Source organism: Homalodisca vitripennis, chromosome 1, assembly GCF_021130785.1.
Source record: "Homalodisca vitripennis isolate AUS2020 chromosome 1, UT_GWSS_2.1, whole genome shotgun sequence".
In the NCBI taxonomy this organism is placed as follows: Eukaryota; Metazoa; Arthropoda; class Insecta; order Hemiptera; family Cicadellidae; genus Homalodisca; species Homalodisca vitripennis.
The window spans coordinates 145,885,524-145,909,331 of NC_060207.1; the positions used below are offsets into that span (position 1 = coordinate 145,885,524).

General features: G+C 31.6%; 1 protein-coding gene across 7 annotated transcripts in view; it reads left to right on the top strand.

The window, feature by feature from the left end:
- The window catches only part of LOC124373301 (sodium/potassium-transporting ATPase subunit alpha), a 254,626-nt gene that overhangs the window by 168,452 nt on the left and 62,366 nt on the right, over nucleotides 1-23,808 (top strand). For 5 of the 7 annotated variants that reach the window (XM_046831695.1, XM_046831700.1, XM_046831692.1 and 2 more), the window contains exons 2-3: nucleotides 5,043-5,120; nucleotides 18,217-18,339. In XM_046831695.1, coding sequence (XP_046687651.1) covers nucleotides 5,043-5,120; nucleotides 18,217-18,339 — 201 coding nt within the window. The remainder of the gene's footprint in view (nucleotides 1-5,042; nucleotides 5,121-18,216; nucleotides 18,340-23,808) is intronic. The other 2 variants (XM_046831710.1, XM_046831714.1) reach the window with 1 other exon arrangement.

Consider the following 23,808-nt stretch of genomic DNA (forward strand, 5'->3'; position numbering starts at 1 on the left):
TATTGCGAGCCATTTGGTTTGCTGCCGTTGTTTGTACTCTCAGTATTCGTGTTTTGAAGGTATGAATATCTGAAAACTTAATACAGGAAATGCTTTTGTTTTCCAATTCTTGTTTGCTATATCATCGTATTTCCTTAGTTTAGTCTAGGAATTATATCAACATTTATATACCTAATCAGTATTGTATCCTTCATAAGAGAAAGATGTTATAAGTAATGTAAGTTACATTCAAGGGTATTTCCAGAAGGTATTTTAGAATAAAAATATGCTTATATTTTGATATCTTGCTTAAGTAAATGCCAAATTTCATCTAAATCTGTCCTGTAGGTTTTTGTATTTACCAAATCAATGGAAACAAATGATTGAAGTACAATGCCTGTATTTCACACGTATTTTTTTTTTTCGATATCAATTAAGAAATTCCATTATTATTAAGAAATCAATCCTGAAGACAGGTAAAATAGAAACTATTTTTTGACTGTTCTATTTGGCAACTGAAGACATTTTAAAATAGTAATTTAAGTAACCTTTGAATCAAGGCTGAAGATAAGAATTGGATGTATCTACAATAGTATATGAAATATGGCTAGAGAGAATGATATCATTTCCCCCAAGCAATATCTTCCATAAAAACACATTTTTTAAGTAAATTTCATTTTAAAATTTGCAATTTTTGTAGTTGTAATTCATATTATTGTATCCATATCCTTATCTACAGCCTCTTTAAATCTGGTCACACAATTTATGATGGTATTTATAATGCTTGTAATCCTTTGTGCAGTGGATAAAAATATGTTTCTTTTCTTGTGTGAGAAGGGCTGTGACCATGACATTAATTTCTAAAAATTAACCCAACCAAAGGTGATTGTACAACCTTAACATACCACAAACTAACAGCAAATTAATGCAGCCATGTATGTTCTTTAAAACTGATGTAACAAGCATTATAGGCTAGTGTGGCATTTAAGTTTTGTCTATGTAGTTTTCTGTTTAATACAAGATTGGTTGTAATATTTATTTCATTGTCAAATATAGCTGAGTAAAGTCCTTAACACTTTATCATAGAGATCATAATCCAACTGTTTTCCTTATGTCTTAATATTCTGAGTTAAAGTACAGTACATTCATCAGTAGTATTCATCTTCTGACATTTTTTAGTGTGTACTATAAATAAATCCTTTCTGTTTTCGATAACAGTGACATTATTTATCACAAATTGTTATTTACTTCCTATTTCAATTGGATGCTTGGAAAACGTTTACTTTAGCACTAGGATAACAGATAAAGTGTAATATTTGGAACTACAAAAGGCACATATTGTATAAGTTGGAATTCAGTTACTTTGGATATGAATCGTGATGTAAGAGGTTATAGTTATTTGTTATCAACTGTTTCCAATGGGATGTGGTTTAGTGTTGCAGTGTTTCTGCGTAGATAGTGTCACTCTGGTTATAGAACGTGGTTGTTACATCAGCAGTACAGATTATACAAGAACCAACAATTTACATCTTATATTTGTAGTGTATTCTGTAATACGCTGAATTTAATTGTGAGCACAATGTGATGAAGAATTTCATCTTACTAATGATGTTATTTGACAGTTATGATTTTATACAGCACCCACTCTAGAAGTGCTGTACTCAGCTTAAATAAATTTTAATACACCTTACTTTTGGAGACAATTTATTTGAAGATAGGCACTAGTCTATTTGCTTAATATAAGTTCCTAGAATCAGAATAAACTAGAATTATTGTAGTATTCATTGACACTTATACATGCATTGTTTAAAAAAAAATTCTTTAGATATCACACTTTTGTTTTTGAATATCTTTCTAAATTGTAATATTCCTGTAGTTTCACACTTGGTGGTGTGTGATAGTGTGGAGTGTACTAACAAATATAATTGTGTTTATTAAGCAAATCATAAATTTATATAGTAAAAGTTATGACATTTGTAATTTAGATATAATAATTCTTCCTTATTCCTAAGAAGCTTTCATATGCTGGGTTTGACGTGTTTATTCAGTTATAATTCTCCTTTGGTAGTGGAGCAATTTCAGTAGATTGGTCTGTTTGTGAACTGAGAGTATTGATTACTCAATAATATGGGCTGACTCATTTGCTGACACATTTTCAGTGATTGATCATCCAAATTTAGGTTTTTCCAATTTAATACAATCAGACTGGTTGTTCTCATAATTTAATATTATTCTGTTATTTCCATCTCTTATTCTTTTATAATTTATTTTCTGATCTGCTAATAAAATTAAGCCAAAATATTCAATATGACATCACATTATTCCTTTTATGTTCGGATTCAGATGGAAGTGAGTGTTTGTTATATTATTTCAACTGAGTAATATTTGATTGTCTGTTAGCGAAGCCTTACACTTTAGGGGTTGGAAAACCTTTATTCGTATCTGTATGCACAAGATTTTGGGGCCTTATTTTTTGCCTTTATTTTTTGTTGTAGCTGGACAAATATATAAGATACTTAACATTTTGCATGAAGGTTTCTTACAATCTAGGCTTCATTGAGTTCGATGATGGTATATGTATGTTATTAATGTGAAGGTTTGTGATACTCAATCACACAAAACTTAGTGGACTGATTTGGAACATTACTTAGATATCAAAATAAAACATAGACATATTTGTACTCTGAAATATCACTTACAAATACTCTAAACACAATTTAAAGATAATTTATTTACTGTTATAATAGACAATAAAAAACTAAATTATTTGCATCATCAAATATCAGCTGTCATGTGAAGCAAATATTAGTGTCAAATAGTACTATCTTAATTTTTATAATAGATGGCAGCAATAACTATTTCAAACCAATTAATTTACTCTGGACATTTACTGAACAGAATTGTGGATATGATCCTGCAGTGTACTCGTAATTGATTCCTTTGACATTATGGGAAGGAATATTTACAGTTGTAGCTGTAGGAACAAAAACTGAAGAAATAGGTACAAACATGATTCAATGAACCATTTGCTTTGTGACTACACAAAAGAGAGCGCAATGAGTCTACAACAGCTACAAAGTACACCACACACACCAAATGAAAGTTTTTAGAATAAAATTTTTGAGGAGGCATTGTGTTAGTTTTTACTGGTGTATAAAGGGATATGATACTGATTATGTGTATAAATATTGATATATAATTCCTGGACTGAGCCAAGGAAATATGGTGATATAGCAAACAGGATTGGTAGGCGAGAACATATTCTGTATGTTATCAGATTAACAAATATTAATTCATTATAAAATCGAATACCAAGGGTATAAACAAATGCAGTGAGTCTGGTGGCTCGCAAAGTAGGCTTAAATTTCCTTTTTGGGAATTAAACTAATCATAACTACTATTTCTAAATCAGGACATTACAAAAATGCATTTGTGAGATGTGTATAAGCATAAAAAGATTTCTCCAGATAGTATCACAAAAAACGTTTGCTGTTGCACCTATGTAATGTAAATCAAGTAAACACGTTTTTACTGTAGTAGGCTTTTCAGTCCAACATATGTATGTATATATATATATATATATATATATATATATATATATATATATATATATATATATATATTGTACTTCTTGTCCCAAAGATTATTTTGGCAAAACAACCACTCTTAAGTGTAAGAATGGTTATTGATTGGTTTGACATTGTGCAAAATATTAGTTTAATTATTTTTGCTACACTAGTTTATAATAATGAAATCCTCCACTTTTTTCATTTATGAATATAGTAATTCTTTGAACTACTTATGAAGAGACTTATACTTTCTTATCCTTTATATCATGATCAGTTCGCAGTCTTGGGTCAAAGAAAAAAGTGTAATTCTACACTTATATGGAACCTGTTATGACGTAAATGCGGACAGTTTGATCAAGACCTAACCGGTTAAATCCACATACATAGGTGGTTTAGACCTGCAGTGGTGTTACATGACATGATGGTCAACCCAGACCAAGAAGGTTTCATGTTGGTAACATTATAGCAGCAGCTCACGTGTGCCGGACTGTGTCGTAACTAGTCGCCAATAATCAATGGGATGTATCAGACGAGTCCCCTCGCATAGGGGACCTCTCCACCAGTGTCATAGGACACTGCTAAACTCGACTGAGTATTAACATGTAACATCATGTAATATTTTAAACTCGTGTTTATTGTTGTAAGAATTCTGCAATTGGAATGTAACCTGCTTGACTGAAATATATACTCGTATTTACAACTTAGAAATCTGACAAACTTTTATAAAAACGGCTCTTACATCATTTGCACTGTTTCCTTCATTATTGGCAATATTGATCGTTCTTTTTTTTTTAAATACATATTTTAAAAATAAACATTGTTTCTTCCGATGTAATGCAATCATAACATAATGTTTAACAAATGTTATGTAGTTATGCCTTCTCTTCAAAGGAAGGATAGTTCGTACTATTGTAGTGCGTTGATGCTAATGTTATTTCTTTTCTTATTTTACTTGTGTTTTTGTTCATTTTCCATCTAAGTTCCACACAAGTTAACTGTACTTATATTTATTTCCCATAATAGGAATTGGACAAAAGGTCTCAAATTAGTTTAGAAAGATTCATGAGGTTTGCATTATTGAGTGACATTGATGTTTTTACAGAAGTGAAGAAATGTAATGTCTAGACCTGTATGAGTCATTGTTCCGTGCGTTAAATTAAAATACTAGGATTATTATCGTGAAAGATTCATCGTATTAAGGCTAAATTCATGGGTATATAGCTTGTACTATATAGATATATTATGGTATGTGTATTTTCCCCAATGTTTGATGTATCGATGATTATATTACAGTTTATAATTTGTTATGTTGAGTAAGATTCACAAGGATTGAGAAAATGTGTGTTATCAAGAAATTTGTACTAGTGAGGAGTACACTGTGTTTTATAATGGTATCTATGACATTATATATCATCGTGGACTACACTTTCATTTTGTTCTGTTAAACCGATTGATGGTGACATGACATGTGGTGATGATGTGGCCATGTTACAGGGCCGGTCTGACTCGTACCGTGTGGCGACAGTGCGAGCCGCCCCCGATGACAACAAGACAGCAGATGGCAAAGTCAAGGTATAACAGCAGTTTGGGTGGAGGTGGACACGTGCATGGACTCTTCATATTGTCTATCCAACATTTCACATGACAAGATTTACAGGTTTATTTTCTTCAGTAAATTTAATTTTGATAATTTGCAAAAAAGACAATGCTTTAATGCGTACCTATGTTTTAACCACAGACACAAATATAAAATAATTTTGTTCTAAGTTTTGGGAACTTTTAAACTTGTTTCCATCCAAATACTGAAGAAAGTACAAAAAATGTAAGTCTTGTTACTTTTGTAATCCAACATATTTTTTCTAGGACGACTTCTGGCACTTTGCTTCTTCTGGTGACAGTTGCTTTCTGTTCTCCTTCAGTTTTCTTTACTGGTTAAACTGGACCCAAACATGTAATTGTGGGAAAAGTGAGTTTTATTGAAAATGAACAATATAGTTTTATGGTAGGACATTCTCATATACCTTTTTCAAAATTTCAATGAAGTCTTCCCCACTATCCATGTTTGGTTCCTATGTTAATTACTGTACTAATACAAATATTCATGAGGAGTTGGCTTTTTTATCATTACTTTGTGAACTGTGTTATTGAAATTAAACTGTTTATTCTTGTAAACTTCTGTATTATAATTTTATGACTTTATTAACTGGTTCTTCTTCACTGTACTATAGTATTTTTCATGATCATAACTCACATCACAGCTTTTTTTCAGATTGCACATCACCTTATTTGTAAATTGCACTGGCTGGTGTTTCTGGAGAAATTATTCTTCACTTTTGCTTTTCAACAAATATTATGGTGCGGTGCTAACTTCTTTTTCTCAATGTTTTTATTTTCTTGCTACTAACTTTATTTCAGATTCCTCTTTGTAATACGGACCTACACTCTTGGATTCTAATACATGTAACTAACTTTTTTTTATACTCTTACATTGTGTTTTTCATCAACTGTTATCAATTCAGTATTATTATTAATCTAATATATGTTCCTATTTCATAGTTTTTATATGTCATACATGTTTTTTCTAGTTTTGGATGGAAATAAATTTTTGTGTAACTTTGTGTAAGTTGAATTTTGTAATGATGGTTATTATACTATAATAAATGTTATACACTTAAAAATATCTATGTTTACATGAAATATCTTTAAACATGTAATTAATAATTATATGAAAACATTGTTTTATGTTTTAATCGTTGAGCCGGTGGTTTTCTGCTCTGCTCTTACATAATTCTTTGAAGCGTACTATTATACACAATTGGTTTTAATAAATTTAGAGGAATACTATATTACTCTAAACGATTCTATAAATAAAATGTGTTTATGATACAAGATAATTGTTATCAAATTTTTCTATTTTTGAGATAATGTATTAAATATTAGTAATAATACCTCTTACAAACAGAAAGATACACATGTTTATATGTCGGTCTCTGTGCTCTAGGTTAGATTAGGTTTATATGGTTTTTTTGTGTTCTTTACTAATTGTTGACAAAGTCAGGTTACAGTTTCCATATAAAGATATTGTACTAAAGCTTTGTAGAATCCAAGATGAAGGCAATGGTATTAATAGCCAAAAACAAATTGTACACATTCTATTAAAATTTGAATTTGTTTATGAAACGTTATTAAAAACATTCTTTTCTCTAAAACATTAAAAAGACTGATTAAATAACAATGTGGTTCTAGTTAATAAATATTAATACTATGGCTCTCAGTAAATTTTGATATTTAATAATAAAATTAAATATTTAACATTATAGTATCTTTTAAGTTAATGTAATTTTATATAGGCCTATTACATTTTTTATACTAATAATTATCTCCATATAATATCTATGAATTCTCCAAACCATAAAATAAGGGTTTCCATAATCCATAATAAAATTAGTTTCAAAATCTTTTGAAGGATTGTTTTTAGAATTCACAGTAATCTGGCTAGACAGGTAAATATAATGCACTTTTTAAAAAGGCTTGAGAAAGTCTGAAAGATATGGGTAGGTAATGAAGCTTATTTGCATATATAAACATTTTTAACCCATAGCACAATTAAAAAGCTTCATTCCAAGACATAAAGTATCATTATTATAAGGTATATTAAACCATAAGTCAAAGCACTTTATAGCTAATGTAATAAAGTAATAATATTCATAATTTCATTATTTGACAGAAAAATCTTGTTAAAATCATTTAAAATTAGGCTTTTGGGATTCTTCTTATGATATGATATTATAAAAGGATTGGAAATTTGATTTGAACACAGACTAAAAATAATAGTTATATATTTTATATATATATATATATATAACTTCAGAAAATATGTATATATATATAAAGGGTGATTCAAAAAGAGCGCCGGTTTTGATATATCAAATTAAGAGATTTATTTTAATGAAAATCTGAAATTAAATACATAAATATGTTCATCTAACCTTCCGATTTCATGTATGAAAAATAATGTCATGCATGTGTCATCCTCTGCTACGCTGGCACGCAACAACTCTGTCCATGAAATTAGCTATGACTGCACGACAAGTTTCCACTTCAATTTGGCCGACAACTCGTCGAATTTCTTCCTTCAACTCATTGATGGTTCGGGGTTTATTGGCATAAACTAATGACTTTAGATAACCCCAAAGATGAAAGTCACAAGGTGTTAAGTCATACGACCTTGGTGGCCATTGATGGTCGGAATTACGAGAAATGACGCGATCATGAAAGTGGTCACGGAGCTACACAATTGTTTCACGGGCAGCGTGGCAGGTTGCACCATCCTGCTGAAACCACAACTGGTCAATGTCTATGTTATCCAAATGAGGCCACAAAAACTCCCTAATCATCGTACGGTATCAGTCTCCATTCACTGTCACAGCTTGCCCTTCCTGATCTTCAAAAAAATAAGGGCCGATGACGCCGCCCGACCAAAAGCTACACCAAACTGTCACTCGTTGTGGACACATTTCCCTTTCGTTAATCATGCGAGGGTTTTCTGAACCCCAGATACGGCAGTTCTGTTTATTAACAAATCCATTCAATTGGAAGTGCGCTTCATCACTGAAGATGATATTCATTGCGAAGTTTTCTTCCTCCTGCGAATTTCTCAATACCCAATCAACAAACTGTCGTCTCTTCTGGTGATCTGCCACTTTCAATTGTTGCGTCAGCTGAATTTTATAGGGGTGATATTTGAGATCATACCGAAGAATTCTCCATACAGAAGAACATCTTAAACCCAATTGTTGAGAACGGCAACGTATTGATTTCGCTGGGCTAACAGCCACACTGTCACGAACCACCTCAATGTTCTGTTCAGTTCGGGCACAACGATGACGTCCAGAACTTTTGAGGTCGACTGTTGAACCCGTTTCTTGAAACTTTATCCTTAGTCTGCGAACTGTTGATTCATTAGAGTACCGTGAAGTCGCCTAACAGTAGCCGCATAACTCTCTCCACTCTGATAAAACGTTTTCACTATTAACACTCGTTGCGCACAAGTAAACTTCTCCATGGTTAGACACAGAATGCACTAATGAGAGAAATATCAGCTGCGTCAACAATCGGAATGTAGTCAGAAATAGAATAAAGGTCAAACATTGTTGCCAACCGATTAAATAAAATTTACCGGTCTTTTCAAAACCGGCGCTCTTTTTGAATCACCCTATATATACATATTTTCTGAAGTTTTACCAATTGATGTTTGATATCATGAAATAAGTAATGAAAAGAAATATGAAGGCGAAATAGTCACTTATTACAAATCTTTGATTCTCTGCTTTACTATTAAAAGAATAGAGATTGTAAGCACACCAACAGAAAAAAAACTTATTGTTTATTATGCCTTCTTTAAATTCTTTATTCCATTAATCAGTACATAATTGAAATAGGAATCGTTAATAAATGTATTTATTTTAACACTGAAACAAATTTAAATAATAAGACTAAAACAGTGAAAACAATTTAATGAAATGTTAATTAGATTATTTATAAAAGATATATAGATAAAATCCTATGAGTTAAAATATTCTCCACATCACAGTTTAAAAATTCCTGAATTGTATAAAAAAGATTTCTTGGCAGCCAATCAAGGATCATGTTTTTAGACTTTGTTAAAAAAGTGTTCCAGGCTGCATTGTGTAATATCTTACAAAATCGAATTTCATTTTGTCTGGCGACATGATCCAATTTTAACAAATCTATTTTTGGGTGTATCTAATTTGTATCTATTGGGTGTTAAGTGATTACGAATTTTATTCCTGCTTAAAAGAATATGAATGTTTGCGAATATTATAATTTGGTATCTGTTAATGATTGTTAAAGTTTTGTTGTTAACAAATAAAGGCCTACAGTGATCTTGTGGTTCCATTCTACAACTAGTCCTCATCACCTTCTTTTGAAGAAGCAAGATCTTATAGGTTGCAGTTGAATTACCCCCAGAGAATAAGGCCATGTAATATGTGTGATTGAAACAAACCAAAATAGCAAGTTTTCAATAATTCTGTGGCTATTAAGTCCATCATCTTGGATAACAAAGAGCTAAGTCTTGAGATTCTTTTACATAACTTCTCTACGTGATCTGAACAAGTTAATTTAGTATCGATCAAGACCCTCCAACAACTTTATTGACTATGTCTGGTCTGTTGATATTTGGGGGTTTTTCCTGTATAGTGAAGCCCATTTGAACTAAATCAGATTCCTGCTTTTAGTCGAGTAGTTTCACTGCTTGCTTGCAAGTCGTTTAATTTATACTTTTATTACAAAAGCGATGTGTCGTCTGCATAGGTGACCGAGTTTATATTGAGGTTGTTCGGCAAATCATTTATTGCAACTAAAAAAAAGGGACTAAGAGCGAAACCCTGAAGTACTCCTATAGTAACAGTTTTCATTGTTGAGTTAGATCCTTTCACACATGCATATTGCTGCCTATTTTCAAGATATGAAGTAATTACTTTACATGACATCTCTGAGTTGAAATAAACCCTGAGTTTCTCTACTATAGAGATAAATGGGACACAATCAAACGCCTTACTAAGATCGTAAAGTGACAAAACTTCAGATTCTGTACTATTAAACGTCTTAAGTGTGTAATTAATAATTTTCATTACTGTATTAGTAGTGGATCTTTCCTCTCTAAATCTAAACTTCGATTCAGATATCAGATTGTTTTGTTCAAAATAAAGAGAAAGGTGCTTGTGCATAAGAGCTTTGAAAACTTTAGACAAGATTTGAACAATAGAAAGTGGCCGATAATTTTGTGCTATATGTTTGTCACCTTTTTGTAGACATGAATTACTTTGGAAACCTTCAGATAGTCCGGAAAGCAACCGAACTCAAGACACTTACTAAAGATGAACACCAGTGGCTGTTGAATATATTCGATAATTCCCTTGATTATATTATTCGACAAACTAAAATAATCCATGTTTTTAGAGTTTGACAGCTTATTTACAACACCAATAGCATCTGATGGTTCAATATCTTGCCAGTGTAGAAAAGTATGTGGAACAATACTATTGCCCAATAAGTCAGAAATAGAAGAATCTGCAGCAAAACGACTTTTAATAATTTATTTAACTGATTCCTAGTGGCAAGTTTAGGGTCCACGACTCAATCTGAGACACACTAGTGGAATTTTCTTGCTTAATTATCCTTCATGCTGCCTTGTAACTGTTGGTTGCCATATCGATGTAGTGTTACAAGCTTGTATTTTGGCATATGTTAAGTGAAGCCATGTCCTATATGTCCTTCTAGAAGCCATGTAAGTATTATAGACAAGACAAGTGAAGTTTGTTGAGAATTAATTTGCCTTAGATGCTTATATACATACAAAAATGTAACCTGGTTTCTCCTTCCTTTGCTAGACTGTTCAAACCAGTGAATTTTACCCCTACTTTACGATGACCTACCCTGAGATGTTCAACCTACCCTGAGAATTCTTCGGTTTACTAATTAAAGGAGAACAAAAGTGCCACTGGTTCACATATTTACTAAAAAAAAACTAAAAGAGTTTATCTACACTGAGATTGCCTATTATATGTTCATCAGTCATTTCCCATTGTTCACCCTGCAAACACTCAATGGTTTTTTATTGTTGTTAGTTTACAATACATTTTAACTGCATAGAAAAATAGAAATGATACTTGACAAATAATCAGCAAATTGATCATCTATGGTTTCAACTTCAAAATTGGTATTCAAGTTATTAATTAAAATATTGTCTATGTGGGAATTTAAATGGGTTGAGTTATGAATTGCGCAAACTAGATTAAGCGATCTGAGTTTCCATCTTTGCCAACTCAATATTGATACTGTAACACACACTTATTTTTTGTAGATTGACTTAATGGCACCCTCAAAACTCTTTAAGAAGGCATTTCTTTAATTGACAGTCTCTAAAGAGTCATGTTGCGAAAAAGCGCATTGTATGGGTCGTGCTAGGCCTTCAACTTCAAGATAGCTGTGAAGAGACCTTTAAAACCCTTGGTAATCTCACAGTGGTAACTATCTACATCATCAAAGTTATCACTCTTGCTGTTTCACATGGAAACTTGTATAGAATGATGAATATCCATGACCATCACATGCAACATGACAATGACTTCTGCTTACCAATGCACAGAACTAGTCGTACATTTTTCTCCAAGAAACTCTCTTATGGAGTAAAATTATTCAACATGCTTCCACAAAACTTGTGATGTGAAAAATTGTGATTCTAAGACCTTAAAGAGTTCAAAATTGCAACCAAAACTCACCTTTGAAAGAAAACAGTGACATATTTTAACCAATTTCAGTTTTTTATATTACCAAAATTCTGTAAACCTCATATCATGACAATGTTGTAATTATTTGACTCTTGTTCTTTCCTTGATGAAAATGTATAAAGATGTCTGGATGCAAATATGCTAATATTGTCAAATCAGTGTTTGTATCATTCAAGGAAATGTGACTGAATATAAAAACTGTTTTAGTGTGTAGCTTGGCCTACATATGTTGTGTTATCTTTGCTAAAACAACATAATACATTTGTGATAATGTCAGTGTTATGAACAATTATATATTAGTCCAAAGTTATTGGTTTTTATGACCGTAACAAAATGGTTATAGACATACTAATAAATAATTTTACTTTAGCTAAAATTGTTCCCTCAATAGCAAAACATAAGTTTGTATAATTTTGTCATCACATCCATTATTTATTCCCAAGCGTATGATATCTGTTATGTATTAAAGTATTTGGAATATGATACTTCCGGAATAATCTTTGTTTAAATATTAACTAAATTCTCAGATAGATACCTTATAATATATAGTTGTTTAGGTTCAGTTCTAATATAGATCATATGGTTTAGTTTTTTCTATACAGTAATAGTAATAATTGCCATTATTAAATTAACTGTCATTATTTAAAATTTTTTAAATAATTTTATGTACTAAAGCCACTTATGTTCTGCTCCTGGAAACAGCCTGTTTCACATTTCATCACCAAGGTTGACTAAATATTTAATTAAATGTTTTCCTAATAGTGGGTAATTTTTTCAAAAGAACCCTTATCTGAAATCTGGTCTTTGGTATAAAGGTAGTAGCGCACTAGAAGCATTGAGAGAATCTGTCAGTCTGATGGCAACCCCTCACCTTTTGTTAGTTTTGTCTCCTCCTATGAACCAGAGAAACCATCCTTCCTTTCTCCATTACAAGTTTGAGACAGTTAAGTCATTATTCTGCTAATTCCGTATGGGAATAATATAATTACAGAGAGTAAACTAATATTGAATTGGAGGTATCACAGCAAAATGTGAGTGTAGAACAGTGGAATGTGTTGATGAGGAAGGACATTAGAAATAATGGGCTACTTGAGAAGACCACAAAGCTGCTAATTGGCAGACTTAACAATCTTTGAGATACTCATCCTAGCGTGGAAAAGGGCTAAAACTTGGCAATCTGAAGGATTACCCTGGTGATAGTGTTGAAGCAGACTTTAGGTAAATGGGTGGAGCATGTTACTTCTTGACATATTTTCGGAGCACACCATCATTTTTGTTCCGAGATGCTTTAGAATTTATGAATTTGTATGTAATTTCAGTCCCAAGATATTCTACAGAATTGTTTTGAGTTATAAGTTACTGGTATCAGTTGTGCTTAAGATTTAATTACCAACAAAATTTAGGATGCACGTAATGTCACTTAAATATATGATTGTGCATACACAGTTTGGACTTATTAAATTTATTTTTGTAATTTATGCCCCTTAAAAAACTTAAGGTACCTTGAAAAACTCTTTAAAACAGTACAAAAGTCACCCGCAGTTGTTTGCAAAGTTTTTTAGGAACACTTCTATATGTTTGCAGAATTTTCCAGATTCAAATATTTTCCAAAAGTAGGCTTCCAATAGTATAAAATTAAATAAAGGCAGAATAAACAGTGTTCTGAAGTGCTGCAATGGTGCAGACCTGCATGTTTTGCAGCTTAAACAATAATCCTGGAACTTTCAAACCGCTCATATGGGTTTTTGATCTTCAGTGCTGCAATGCCTCCAAACATTTGTTGTTTTGATGCAACGTACTGCACAAGACCTCAATGCATTTAAATTTGAAGTATTTCATTTAGTTTCCAAGGCATTGTTCTTTCTTCTAATTATATTAAAATGTTATATTGAAGATCATAAGGAGTGTAGGTTCTCTTAATGTTACAAGATTACTCAGGATGTAGGTACACAATGTATATACACTAATGCAATTGTGTATACGATGGTATAAAATGTGAAAAGCAAACTGTCACAAGACGACTATGTAGAGACGATTACCAGGTGATTGAGATAAAGGTGTCCAATATAAAAATAGAAAAAATTTGAAACACAGCTGTTAAAGTAAACAAACAGAGTCGTGACGATCATCAGATTTTATACAGACAACCTATGAAATTCCCTGTTAATGCTTTTAAGATTTGTTATAAAAAAGTCTTAAATGGAAATCAGGCCACATTTCCAAGTGTTGTATCCTATTCAGAGATTTGTAAAATGCATAATTCCTGGTAGTAGATTTGCTACTAAAAAACTACCTTGATCTTGTAATAGGAGAGCAGCGGAAGTCAGTGTGGCTGAGAATATACGGACTGTCAATCATTCCACTGTATGTCAATTATTAATTACATTTTGTATTTTTTTTAACTCTTTATTTTGTGTCACTTATTTGTAAATTTTACTTTATCACTAAATATTTTAATCTAAGATTGTTTGCATTTTCTTAGGAGATGCCACATTATATCTTGTAGTTTATCAGCTTCTATCAGTTATTCAAACAGTTTTATAACTGTTATTAATTATTAATTAATTCATTTATTGACACAATTCTTACTTTTATATTACTATTCTTAATGTTATTTCAGGTTATTGTTCACGATATAACCATCTGTAATTAATAAATAATTTATTCAGGTATATTATATGTTCATGTACTAGCTGTGAAAGTATTGAAAAAACTGAAAATACTTGAAAGAGAACTAGGAGAATGGTTCCTATCCATTTGGAGTATTTTGACGTGTTTTTAAAAATTTAGGAGTATAATATATTTTAACTATATATGTATCTCTTTTTATGTACCAAATTTTGTGTTATGATGTTCATTTACGCTGAATCTCTGAAGTCACTGAATCTATTTCAATTAAATTTTATAGATATGTATTGTCTGGTCGAACTTAAAAAATAGGGTAGTTTTTGTCTCAATTAATAATTACCTCGGTTAATTTGTAATTATTTAGGTTTTATCTCTTTTAATATTGATATTACTTACGTAGTATTTATTGTACTTGAATTTAATACAATGCATAATTTGTACATAATATTAATCGTATAATAACCAAACTAGAGTGAACCGTGGCTGTCAGCTATGTCTATGTCATGTATATGGCCGTCATATATATATATATATATATACGTTAAACATTATAAATGGCAATAGCCTTATTTAATTTCAATAAACATTGAATCGCAAAAAGTACTTGCTCCGCCGGGAGTCGAACCCGGATCTCTCACTTGCCGGGTGAATGTGCTACCATTACACCACAGAGCGCTTACTTTTTCCGATTCAATTATTTTGTACTTGGCCGTATCTGTCACATATGCGTTTAAATAAGCAAACTAACATATGATCGGAAGACCAAATAACTGTCAAATGACTTTTATTTACGTTAAACATTATAAATGGCAATAGCCTTATTTAATTTCAATAAACATTGAATCGCAAAAAGTACTTGCTCCGCCGGGAGTCGAACCCGGATCTCTCACTTGCCGGGTGAATGTGCTACCATTACACCACAGAGCGCTTACTTTTTCCGATTCAATTATTTTGTACTTGGCCGTATCTGTCACATATGCGTTTAAATAAGCAAACTAACATATGATCGGAAGACCAAATAACTGTCAAATGACTTTTATTTACGTTAAACATTATAAATGGCAATAGCCTTATTTAATTTCAATAAACATTGAATCGCAAAAAGTACTTGCTCCGCCGGGAGTCGAACCCGGATCTCTCACTTGCCGGGTGAATGTGCTACCATTACACCACAGAGCGCTTACTTTTTCCGATTCAATTATTTTGTACTTGGCCGTATCTGTCACATATGCGTTTAAATAAGCAAACTAACATATGATCGGAAGACCAAATAACTGTCAAATGACTTTTATTTACGTTAAACATTATAAATGGCAATAGCCTTATTTAATTTCAATAAACATTGAATCGCAAAAAGTACTTGCTCCGCCGGGAGTCGAACCCGGATCTCTCACTTGCCGGGTGAATGTGCTACCATTACACCACAGAGCGCTTACTTTTTCCGATTCAATTATTTTGTACTTGGCCGTATCTGTCACATATGCGTTTAAATAAGCAAACTAACATATGATCGGAAGACCAAATAACTGTCAAATGACTTTTATTTACGTTAAACATTATAAATGGCAATAGCCTTATTTAATTTCAATAAACATTGAATCGCAAAAAGTACTTGCTCCGCCGGGAGTCGAACCCGGATCTCTCACTTGCCGGGTGAATGTGCTACCATTACACCACAGAGCGCTTACTTTTTCCGATTCAATTATTTTGTACTTGGCCGTATCTGTCACATATGCGTTTAAATAAGCAAACTAACATATGATCGGAAGACCAAATAACTGTCAAATGACTTTTATTTACGTTAAACATTATAAATGGCAATAGCCTTATTTAATTTCAATAAACATTGAATCGCAAAAAGTACTTGCTCCGCCGGGAGTCGAACCCGGATCTCTCACTTGCCGGGTGAATGTGCTACCATTACACCACAGAGCGCTTACTTTTTCCGATTCATATATATATATATGAATATATATATATGAAATGTTATTAAGTCTACATTACAGGGTTATCTTTGTATTAGTATAATGAATAATCAACTAAAACCCTTTTTTTTAAATTATTGTATTGCCATACACGTGTTTCGGTATTAAACCATCATCACTGTACATTAACACACTATGGTTAAATACTGAAACTAAAAAGATTTTACCCCATCCCTTTCAAAAGCGGGTTGATGGGGGTAACTTTAAATTTTCAAATTGCAATGACATTAAGACAACTTCTCTACAATGTTCCATACAAAAGTTATGGGCAAATAACCCCTTACATTGTAATGCCACCTAGAAAAAGACACCTCTTATGAAAACTTTACACACTACTATAATTAGTTAAGATACTATGTAAAGGGATAAAGTGGACACCTCAAAGTCTTACTTAAAAGATATCACGCATACATTGTGTTGGTATGCGCAAAACTTAGGCGTTGTCCCTACAGATTATTATTTTTTGCATTTGCCAATAATTTTTGGTAGAAACATCATAGAAATATTTTCTTAGTGTTATTGTGTTTTGATTTAATTAACCTTCAAAAAGACGTCACAAGATAGGGGATGTATTTTCAAAATTTAAAATTACCCCCTTTTGAAAGGGGTAAAAAAGTTTTATTCCCCAAAAATACAAAAAGAAGTATTTTAATAAGTATGGTGAAGGTTGTACATCGATATCTCAATCCGTTTGGAATATATCCAGGCATATCAGGACTTAATAATTACACCCTGTATATATGCTACATTAATTCATTCCACTTCATATATATTATATTTCATTTCATGTAATATATTTGTGAGCAGTATATTTTAGTTAATAATAAACTGTCAAATTTTACTGTCATTAAATAAGATTTATCACCTGTCAATAAATTCACCACTTACTTGATAACCTATTAAAATTTACACTACCATACCACTCTTACTACATACCCCATTGGATGAGTAACAATTCTAAATACTGTAATATGCACAATAAACAAGCATGTGGCCTCGAAATGCGATTACAGTTCATAACAGTAATGATCCACTCAGTAATTAAGGCGCAGATCGTAAATAGCCACTTGTTTCTGATTTATTTTTGTCTACATGAATAAAGCCAGTTCTGACTCTGTGAACTTGTATGGTTAATTATAGTGAACCCCGAAAAGTTTTAAATTATCCATCTAGGTGTAACCATCTGTCAGATTGGCACTGCACATAATATTTACAGCAAACCATACCAGCTAAAAAATACATAATGCATTAAAATTTATTACAAACCATTTGAAGAGTTTAAAGTCAACCTTGCCGTTTATATATTTGCTAGTGAATATATTTTTTTAGTAAATGTATCATATGATTAGTTCATATGTGAACGTGATAGATCTACCAGTATTGTCTGTCTGCTGCATTACACTTGACGTATCATATGATTAGTTTGTTACTTCCCAACGTGAGAGATCTGACAGTATTGTCTGCTACACTACACTTGATGCATTGCATGTAATAATGTCAGTATTATTGTTAATAGAATGTATATATGAATTTTCTGTACATGTGTTATATCAGCTTCACATGTGTATTTTTCTCTTCATCAGTACTTTCATTACTAGGTAGTTCTGCAAACTGTGGTTTATGTATATTTTTAATGTTTATTAATCCCTTTTGTCAATTATGTAAGTAATTTTGTAAAAATAAACTGAATAACATATTGTAAAATGTTATGTAATTAATTTTTCCATTTTCTTTTTTCAGTCGAGAAGGACCAAAAAGCAGAAAAAAGGAGATTTAGATGACCTTAAACAAGAATTGGATATCGACTTTCACAAAATATCAGTAGAAGAATTATATCAAAGATTTAATACACATCCGGACACAGTAAGTTTTATTTTATGGATATACAGTTATATGTAACATATTCTTTAGTGTATATTATATAACATATACATATTATTAGTTATTTAGTCCTGAAAATTTAAACATTAACTATATTTGTAATTTTAATTCTACTTTATTTTGTTATTTATCCTGGAAATTTGAAGCAACTGAAGTCTCATATTAAATATATCTTTGAATCTATACACTAAACTTCAGTAATATGTGCTAGAAATCAAAATAAATACATTTTTCTGTGCATTTATCTTTTAGAGTCAGTTCTCTCAGAATTGGAATCCTTAATGAGTTTTAAAATGTATAAAAGTAACTATCCTATTCTTTCTATTGGTGCCTAATTAACACATGTCTCCTATTAGTGTAATCATGTATCAGCAGACTCTTCTCAACCTGAGGATATTTCCACCATCAAACTTAATTTTCTCAGAATTAGTTCATTATAACCAAAAAGTTTTAACATGTTTAATTTCTACCATTTTTCATGAACAATTTGATGTAACGCCAGTTGTTTATAAACAAAAATTGGATTTGTAACGTTTAGTAGTATTTATTATATAAAACTTAAAATTATAATTAATACATGAAATTAAAGAGCACCTCAAATAGTTAAACCAACAAGCTTACAAGTGTTCCATGTGAGCTCCATTTATCACTTGGTACACATCAAGTCGATAGCCCAGTTCTTCCCTAACTTGATCAATATGTCTAAAGTAATTGTTGCAACACCTGCTTTAATCCTGTTTCTTAAGTTGGGTAGGTCAGCTGGTAGTGGAGGCACATACACACAAACCTTTATGAATCCCCAAAGGTAGAAATCACATGGCATCAGGTCGGGTTTACTGGAGGCCATAGGAAACAAGCTCTGTCATTAGGCCCCTTGTGGCAAATCTAGCAGTTGGGTATAGTGGCATTCAACCAATTGTGTGCTTAGCTATGCCAGTGAGGCGGTGCACCATCTTGCTGCTAAATTAAGTTCTGTGGTTCATCTTCTTCCAATTTAGGGTATATCCATAGTTCTTGGGCATCAAGATAAGACAGACCAGTTACAGTTCCTTCTCCAAAAAAGAAAGGCCCATAAACTTTCCGTTGTGATATGGCACAAAAGAATTCAATTTAGAGGAGACTCGTTGCAATTTTACTGTCTAGTGAGGGGTTTCTGAGCTCCAGGTATGTACATTGTGAGTGATCAGATATCAACTGAGGTGAAATGTTGATTCATCCCTAAAAACAACATGATCCAGAAAATCTTCATTATCGTGTAACAACATTTTGTTAGCAAAATTGGTATGTTTACCATAGTCTGCAGGTTTTAGAGCCTGTAACAGCTGCAAACGATAAGGATGTAGTTGCAAGTGTTTCTGTAAAACTTTCCAAACAGTCATCACTGGAATTTCTGATTCATGACTAGCTTCATATGATAATACCATCTGTGTGTGTTATTATCACTTGCAAGATCACAACCGAACTTTATGCGGAATGCACTTTGCACAGTTACTACAGAACACAAAAAGCCTTCTGTTCACAAGTCGCCATTTTTGCTACTAGTCCTTTCTAACAAATGGCGGAGAAAAGAGTGCGTCCTCATGTGTGCAGGTGACAACAAACAAAACTGTCTTGAGTTGCTCTTTGATTTGAGGTATGAATTATACCCCACTTCATACTTAAAAATAGTAAGCAGTGTTTATTTTATGGAAAAGTTCCTCTCAAAAGATTATTTTGACTGAGTATTCAGGTGGTTTTATAGCATTAATAATAGATTTTACTACTTAAAATTTTAGAAATGTTCTGATTGTGTCATTTGTCAAAATAGTATACCAGCAATTAAAACATATTATGTATTAGTTTTAAATTATCATACTCCCTATGAAACAGGTTTTAGGCTCTTAAACAAAATTTGTATTAAGCTAAGATGGAATGGTACCAGACAAATAGCACACTATTTATTATTGCATTGATGCAAGTAAGATAAGAGTAGCCTCCAATGTTATCAATAATACAGCTAGTATGCAGTAAAACAAGTGAGAAGATTAAATCTTGTCTTGAGAGAAGATACTTATAAAATTGATCTGTTGCTTAATACACACAACTTGTAAAAATACCTAAATTTAAAATGTGTACCTGAACTCATTATGACTTGTTAAAATAAAACTTATTAATAATATACATACAATAACATTACATTACGACATTAAATCATTTTATTTTTAGCTTATAATGTTTTGTATTTTTTTTAAATATTAAACATCAAACAGTTCTTTATAGACTAGGTAGTTGAGAACGGGGGTCAGAAGCTTGACCATGGAGCCCTTACACAATACAATGCTAGTGCCAAACACTAAAAATAATCTGTCTGTTTTCATTATCCTCACAGCTGGCATTGAAATGTGTGTGGAATAAAAGCACAAGCAGTTTATTGTTTGTTTCCACATATTGACTGATATTAACACTAATTATTAAATTGACTCTTTTCCTTTAATAACAGTGTATGATTACATAAATTGAATAAGGGTTAGTGAAACACAATTTCTGGGCCTGACTATCGATAGTACACTTTCAATGGAGTCATCATGTGAGCACCATTTCCAATAAAATATGCGCAGGCATATACGTTATGAGGCGACTCAAATCAGTGGGTACTCAGGGATCCGTCAAAGCTGCTTATTACGCACTGGTAGAGTCCCACATTAGATATGGTCTTATCATCTGGGGCAGCTCTACTGAAAACCTGAAAAGGATACTCACCCTTCAAAAAAAGGCAATTAGATCCCTCGCCAATCTTGAATCTCGACAAAGCTGCAGGGAAGCATATCCAAATTTAGGCATTCTAACTGTACCAGCCTTGTATGTATACGAAACAATTCTACATGTTGACAGACTCAATTTTGACACTTACAACGATTTCCATGACTACAACACACACGACATGCCTCCAGATATGTTCTACCCCGCCATCGAACAGCCCTCTTTGAAAGAAAACCGTCCTACATAGGACGAAAACTCAGAAATCAACTGCCAGAAGACTTCCAATTGCTAACTGGAAACGCACTGAAGAAAGCACTTCAAGAATTCCTTGTCAAGACTCCACTCTACACCCTGGAGGAGTTCCTGGATGCAACAAACACCTAAGCGACTTTTCCTATTACATTATACTATTATCCTCACAGCTGGCATTGAAATGTGTGTGGAATAAAAGCACAAGCAGTTTATTGTTTGTTTCCACATATTGACTGATATTAACACTAATTATTAAATTGACTCTTTTCCTTTAATAACAGTGTATGATTACATAATTGAATAAGGGTTAGTGAAGCTAATTACTCGAGGAACTGGAAAAATTTAATTTCTGTCTTTCCGCTTTATTTTTAAAAAACCACTATAGATTTTAAGTTGTTTATAAAGATTGATTTCTATGAAGGCAACATTGATTTTGATAATAGTACATGTCACTACATGGGATTTGGCTAAGCGTTAGAACTTGTATTGTATTGATGTTATAGTAAGGTAACCATGATGGCAACGACAAAATCACAGAATAAATAAACTTCTGAGTACAGTTTTTGCCATCTCCTCCATCACAAGAAATATTTTAAAAAATAACTTCATTATAAAAAAAATGTTGCTGTTTTTAATGGATGTAAAACTGATTTAGTTGAATATATGTTTAAAAAAGCTAAAAATAAACACAAGAAAAAGTCAAAAACAACATTTACAGATACAAAAACAAATTGGATTAGCATTACAAGGACAAATTTATCAAATGATGTACAAAGGTCATTAAAAAACATACAAACACTAATGTCATACATAAAACCAAAAGTAACTTGAAGAATAAATTTAAAACTCAAAAAGATGCTGAAGATATTATTAATAAATCTGGTATATATAAAATAAAGTGTGATGGCTGTAATAAGAAATAAATTAGACAGACAAGAGGAAAAAATCATACAAGATAAATACTCCCACATTAAATTCAACAGAAGAAAAATCTGCAATCGCACACTACTGTATTAATAATGTGCACACCATATCACAATGAAACCTAAAATTATTAAAACATGTTAACACTCCAAGATATTAAAAAATGCATGGGAATCCTATTACATATGTCAAACAAACACAAAAGATGGGCCAATACAAAATTCAATATTACTTACACAAAGATTACAAAAATAACTTTCAAAATTTATGTAGTATAATTACAGAAATAATTTATCTCTGTTTTACACACTACGCCACACAGGACAAATCAATTTTAAAATCACATGTCTTAACTATTATTAAAAATATATTTACTTTTATGATGTGTCTGAAGAAGATAGCCTTGCTATCGAAAGGCCTCACAAATAAAAAGTCATAAGTATCGGTTTGTGTGTTTTCAATGTAGTGATTGAACTCAGTGAAATCTCTTGCAGGACACATGATGTAGCATACTCCTACCTTGTTAGTATCAATGAGTAGAACTTCCTAATAATGGATAACAATAAAGTTTTGATGTCTAAATAATAGATTCATTTATACGTAAAAATTTACAGTAAAAAAAAACGTACAGTATACATTCTTGAAATCAGCATAGAATTTCTGATAAAATGTATGTAAGTAGGTATAAACTTTATAAATTATATACTTGTAAATCAGTATAACATTTTTGAATAAATTTTAGATATTTGATCATTTTCTTTACCACCAAAAGTTAGTTACAAAACATAATTTGAGAATGCAATTTTATTATTAAATATTTTTAAAGGTTTTGAATCATAGTACAAGAACTTTAGAGGGCTATCCAGAAAATAGATTACGTTTTGATATGAACAAAAAGTTCAAGAAAAAAGTATTATATACATTTTGATTTAGGTAGGCTACATTACTTTTTAAAATGTTATCATTTTAGATTTGTTATGTGCCTAATAGTGCCAATTTCCCTAAAGTCTGATTAATTCTTGTTTGAAAAGCATTTGTATTTTTAACTGATCTATTTAATACAAAGGTACTAATAATCAAAGAAATTTCCATTATGTTTGTATTTTACTGCCATCATTTTGTATAATGGAAAATTTTAATAGCAGAATACGAGTAAAGAGGAAATAAATGGAAGTTTTAGAGGAAAGGTGAAGCTGCATTTTCATACCTTTTCATGTTCTCATTTAGTATGGCTCTGTACCTATATTTCTTTATGTTATGGTGCATTTGTGGATAAATCAGTATTTAAGAATTCAACATTGATTGTTTATAATAGTGTGATATTATGAACTGGTTAAAAGGAAAGAATCACAGTTATCTTTTACTTCTACTAGAACCAAATAAATTATTCGCTAGATCTCAGTATGAAAAGCTAATGTTAAATGTACAGTTCTACATAAAAGAAAGGAGATACATTTTGATGTCCAGTTAAAATATATTGAATGGATATCATACTAATCTTAAGCAGATTCTCCTGCTTTAGAACTGGTACTTATG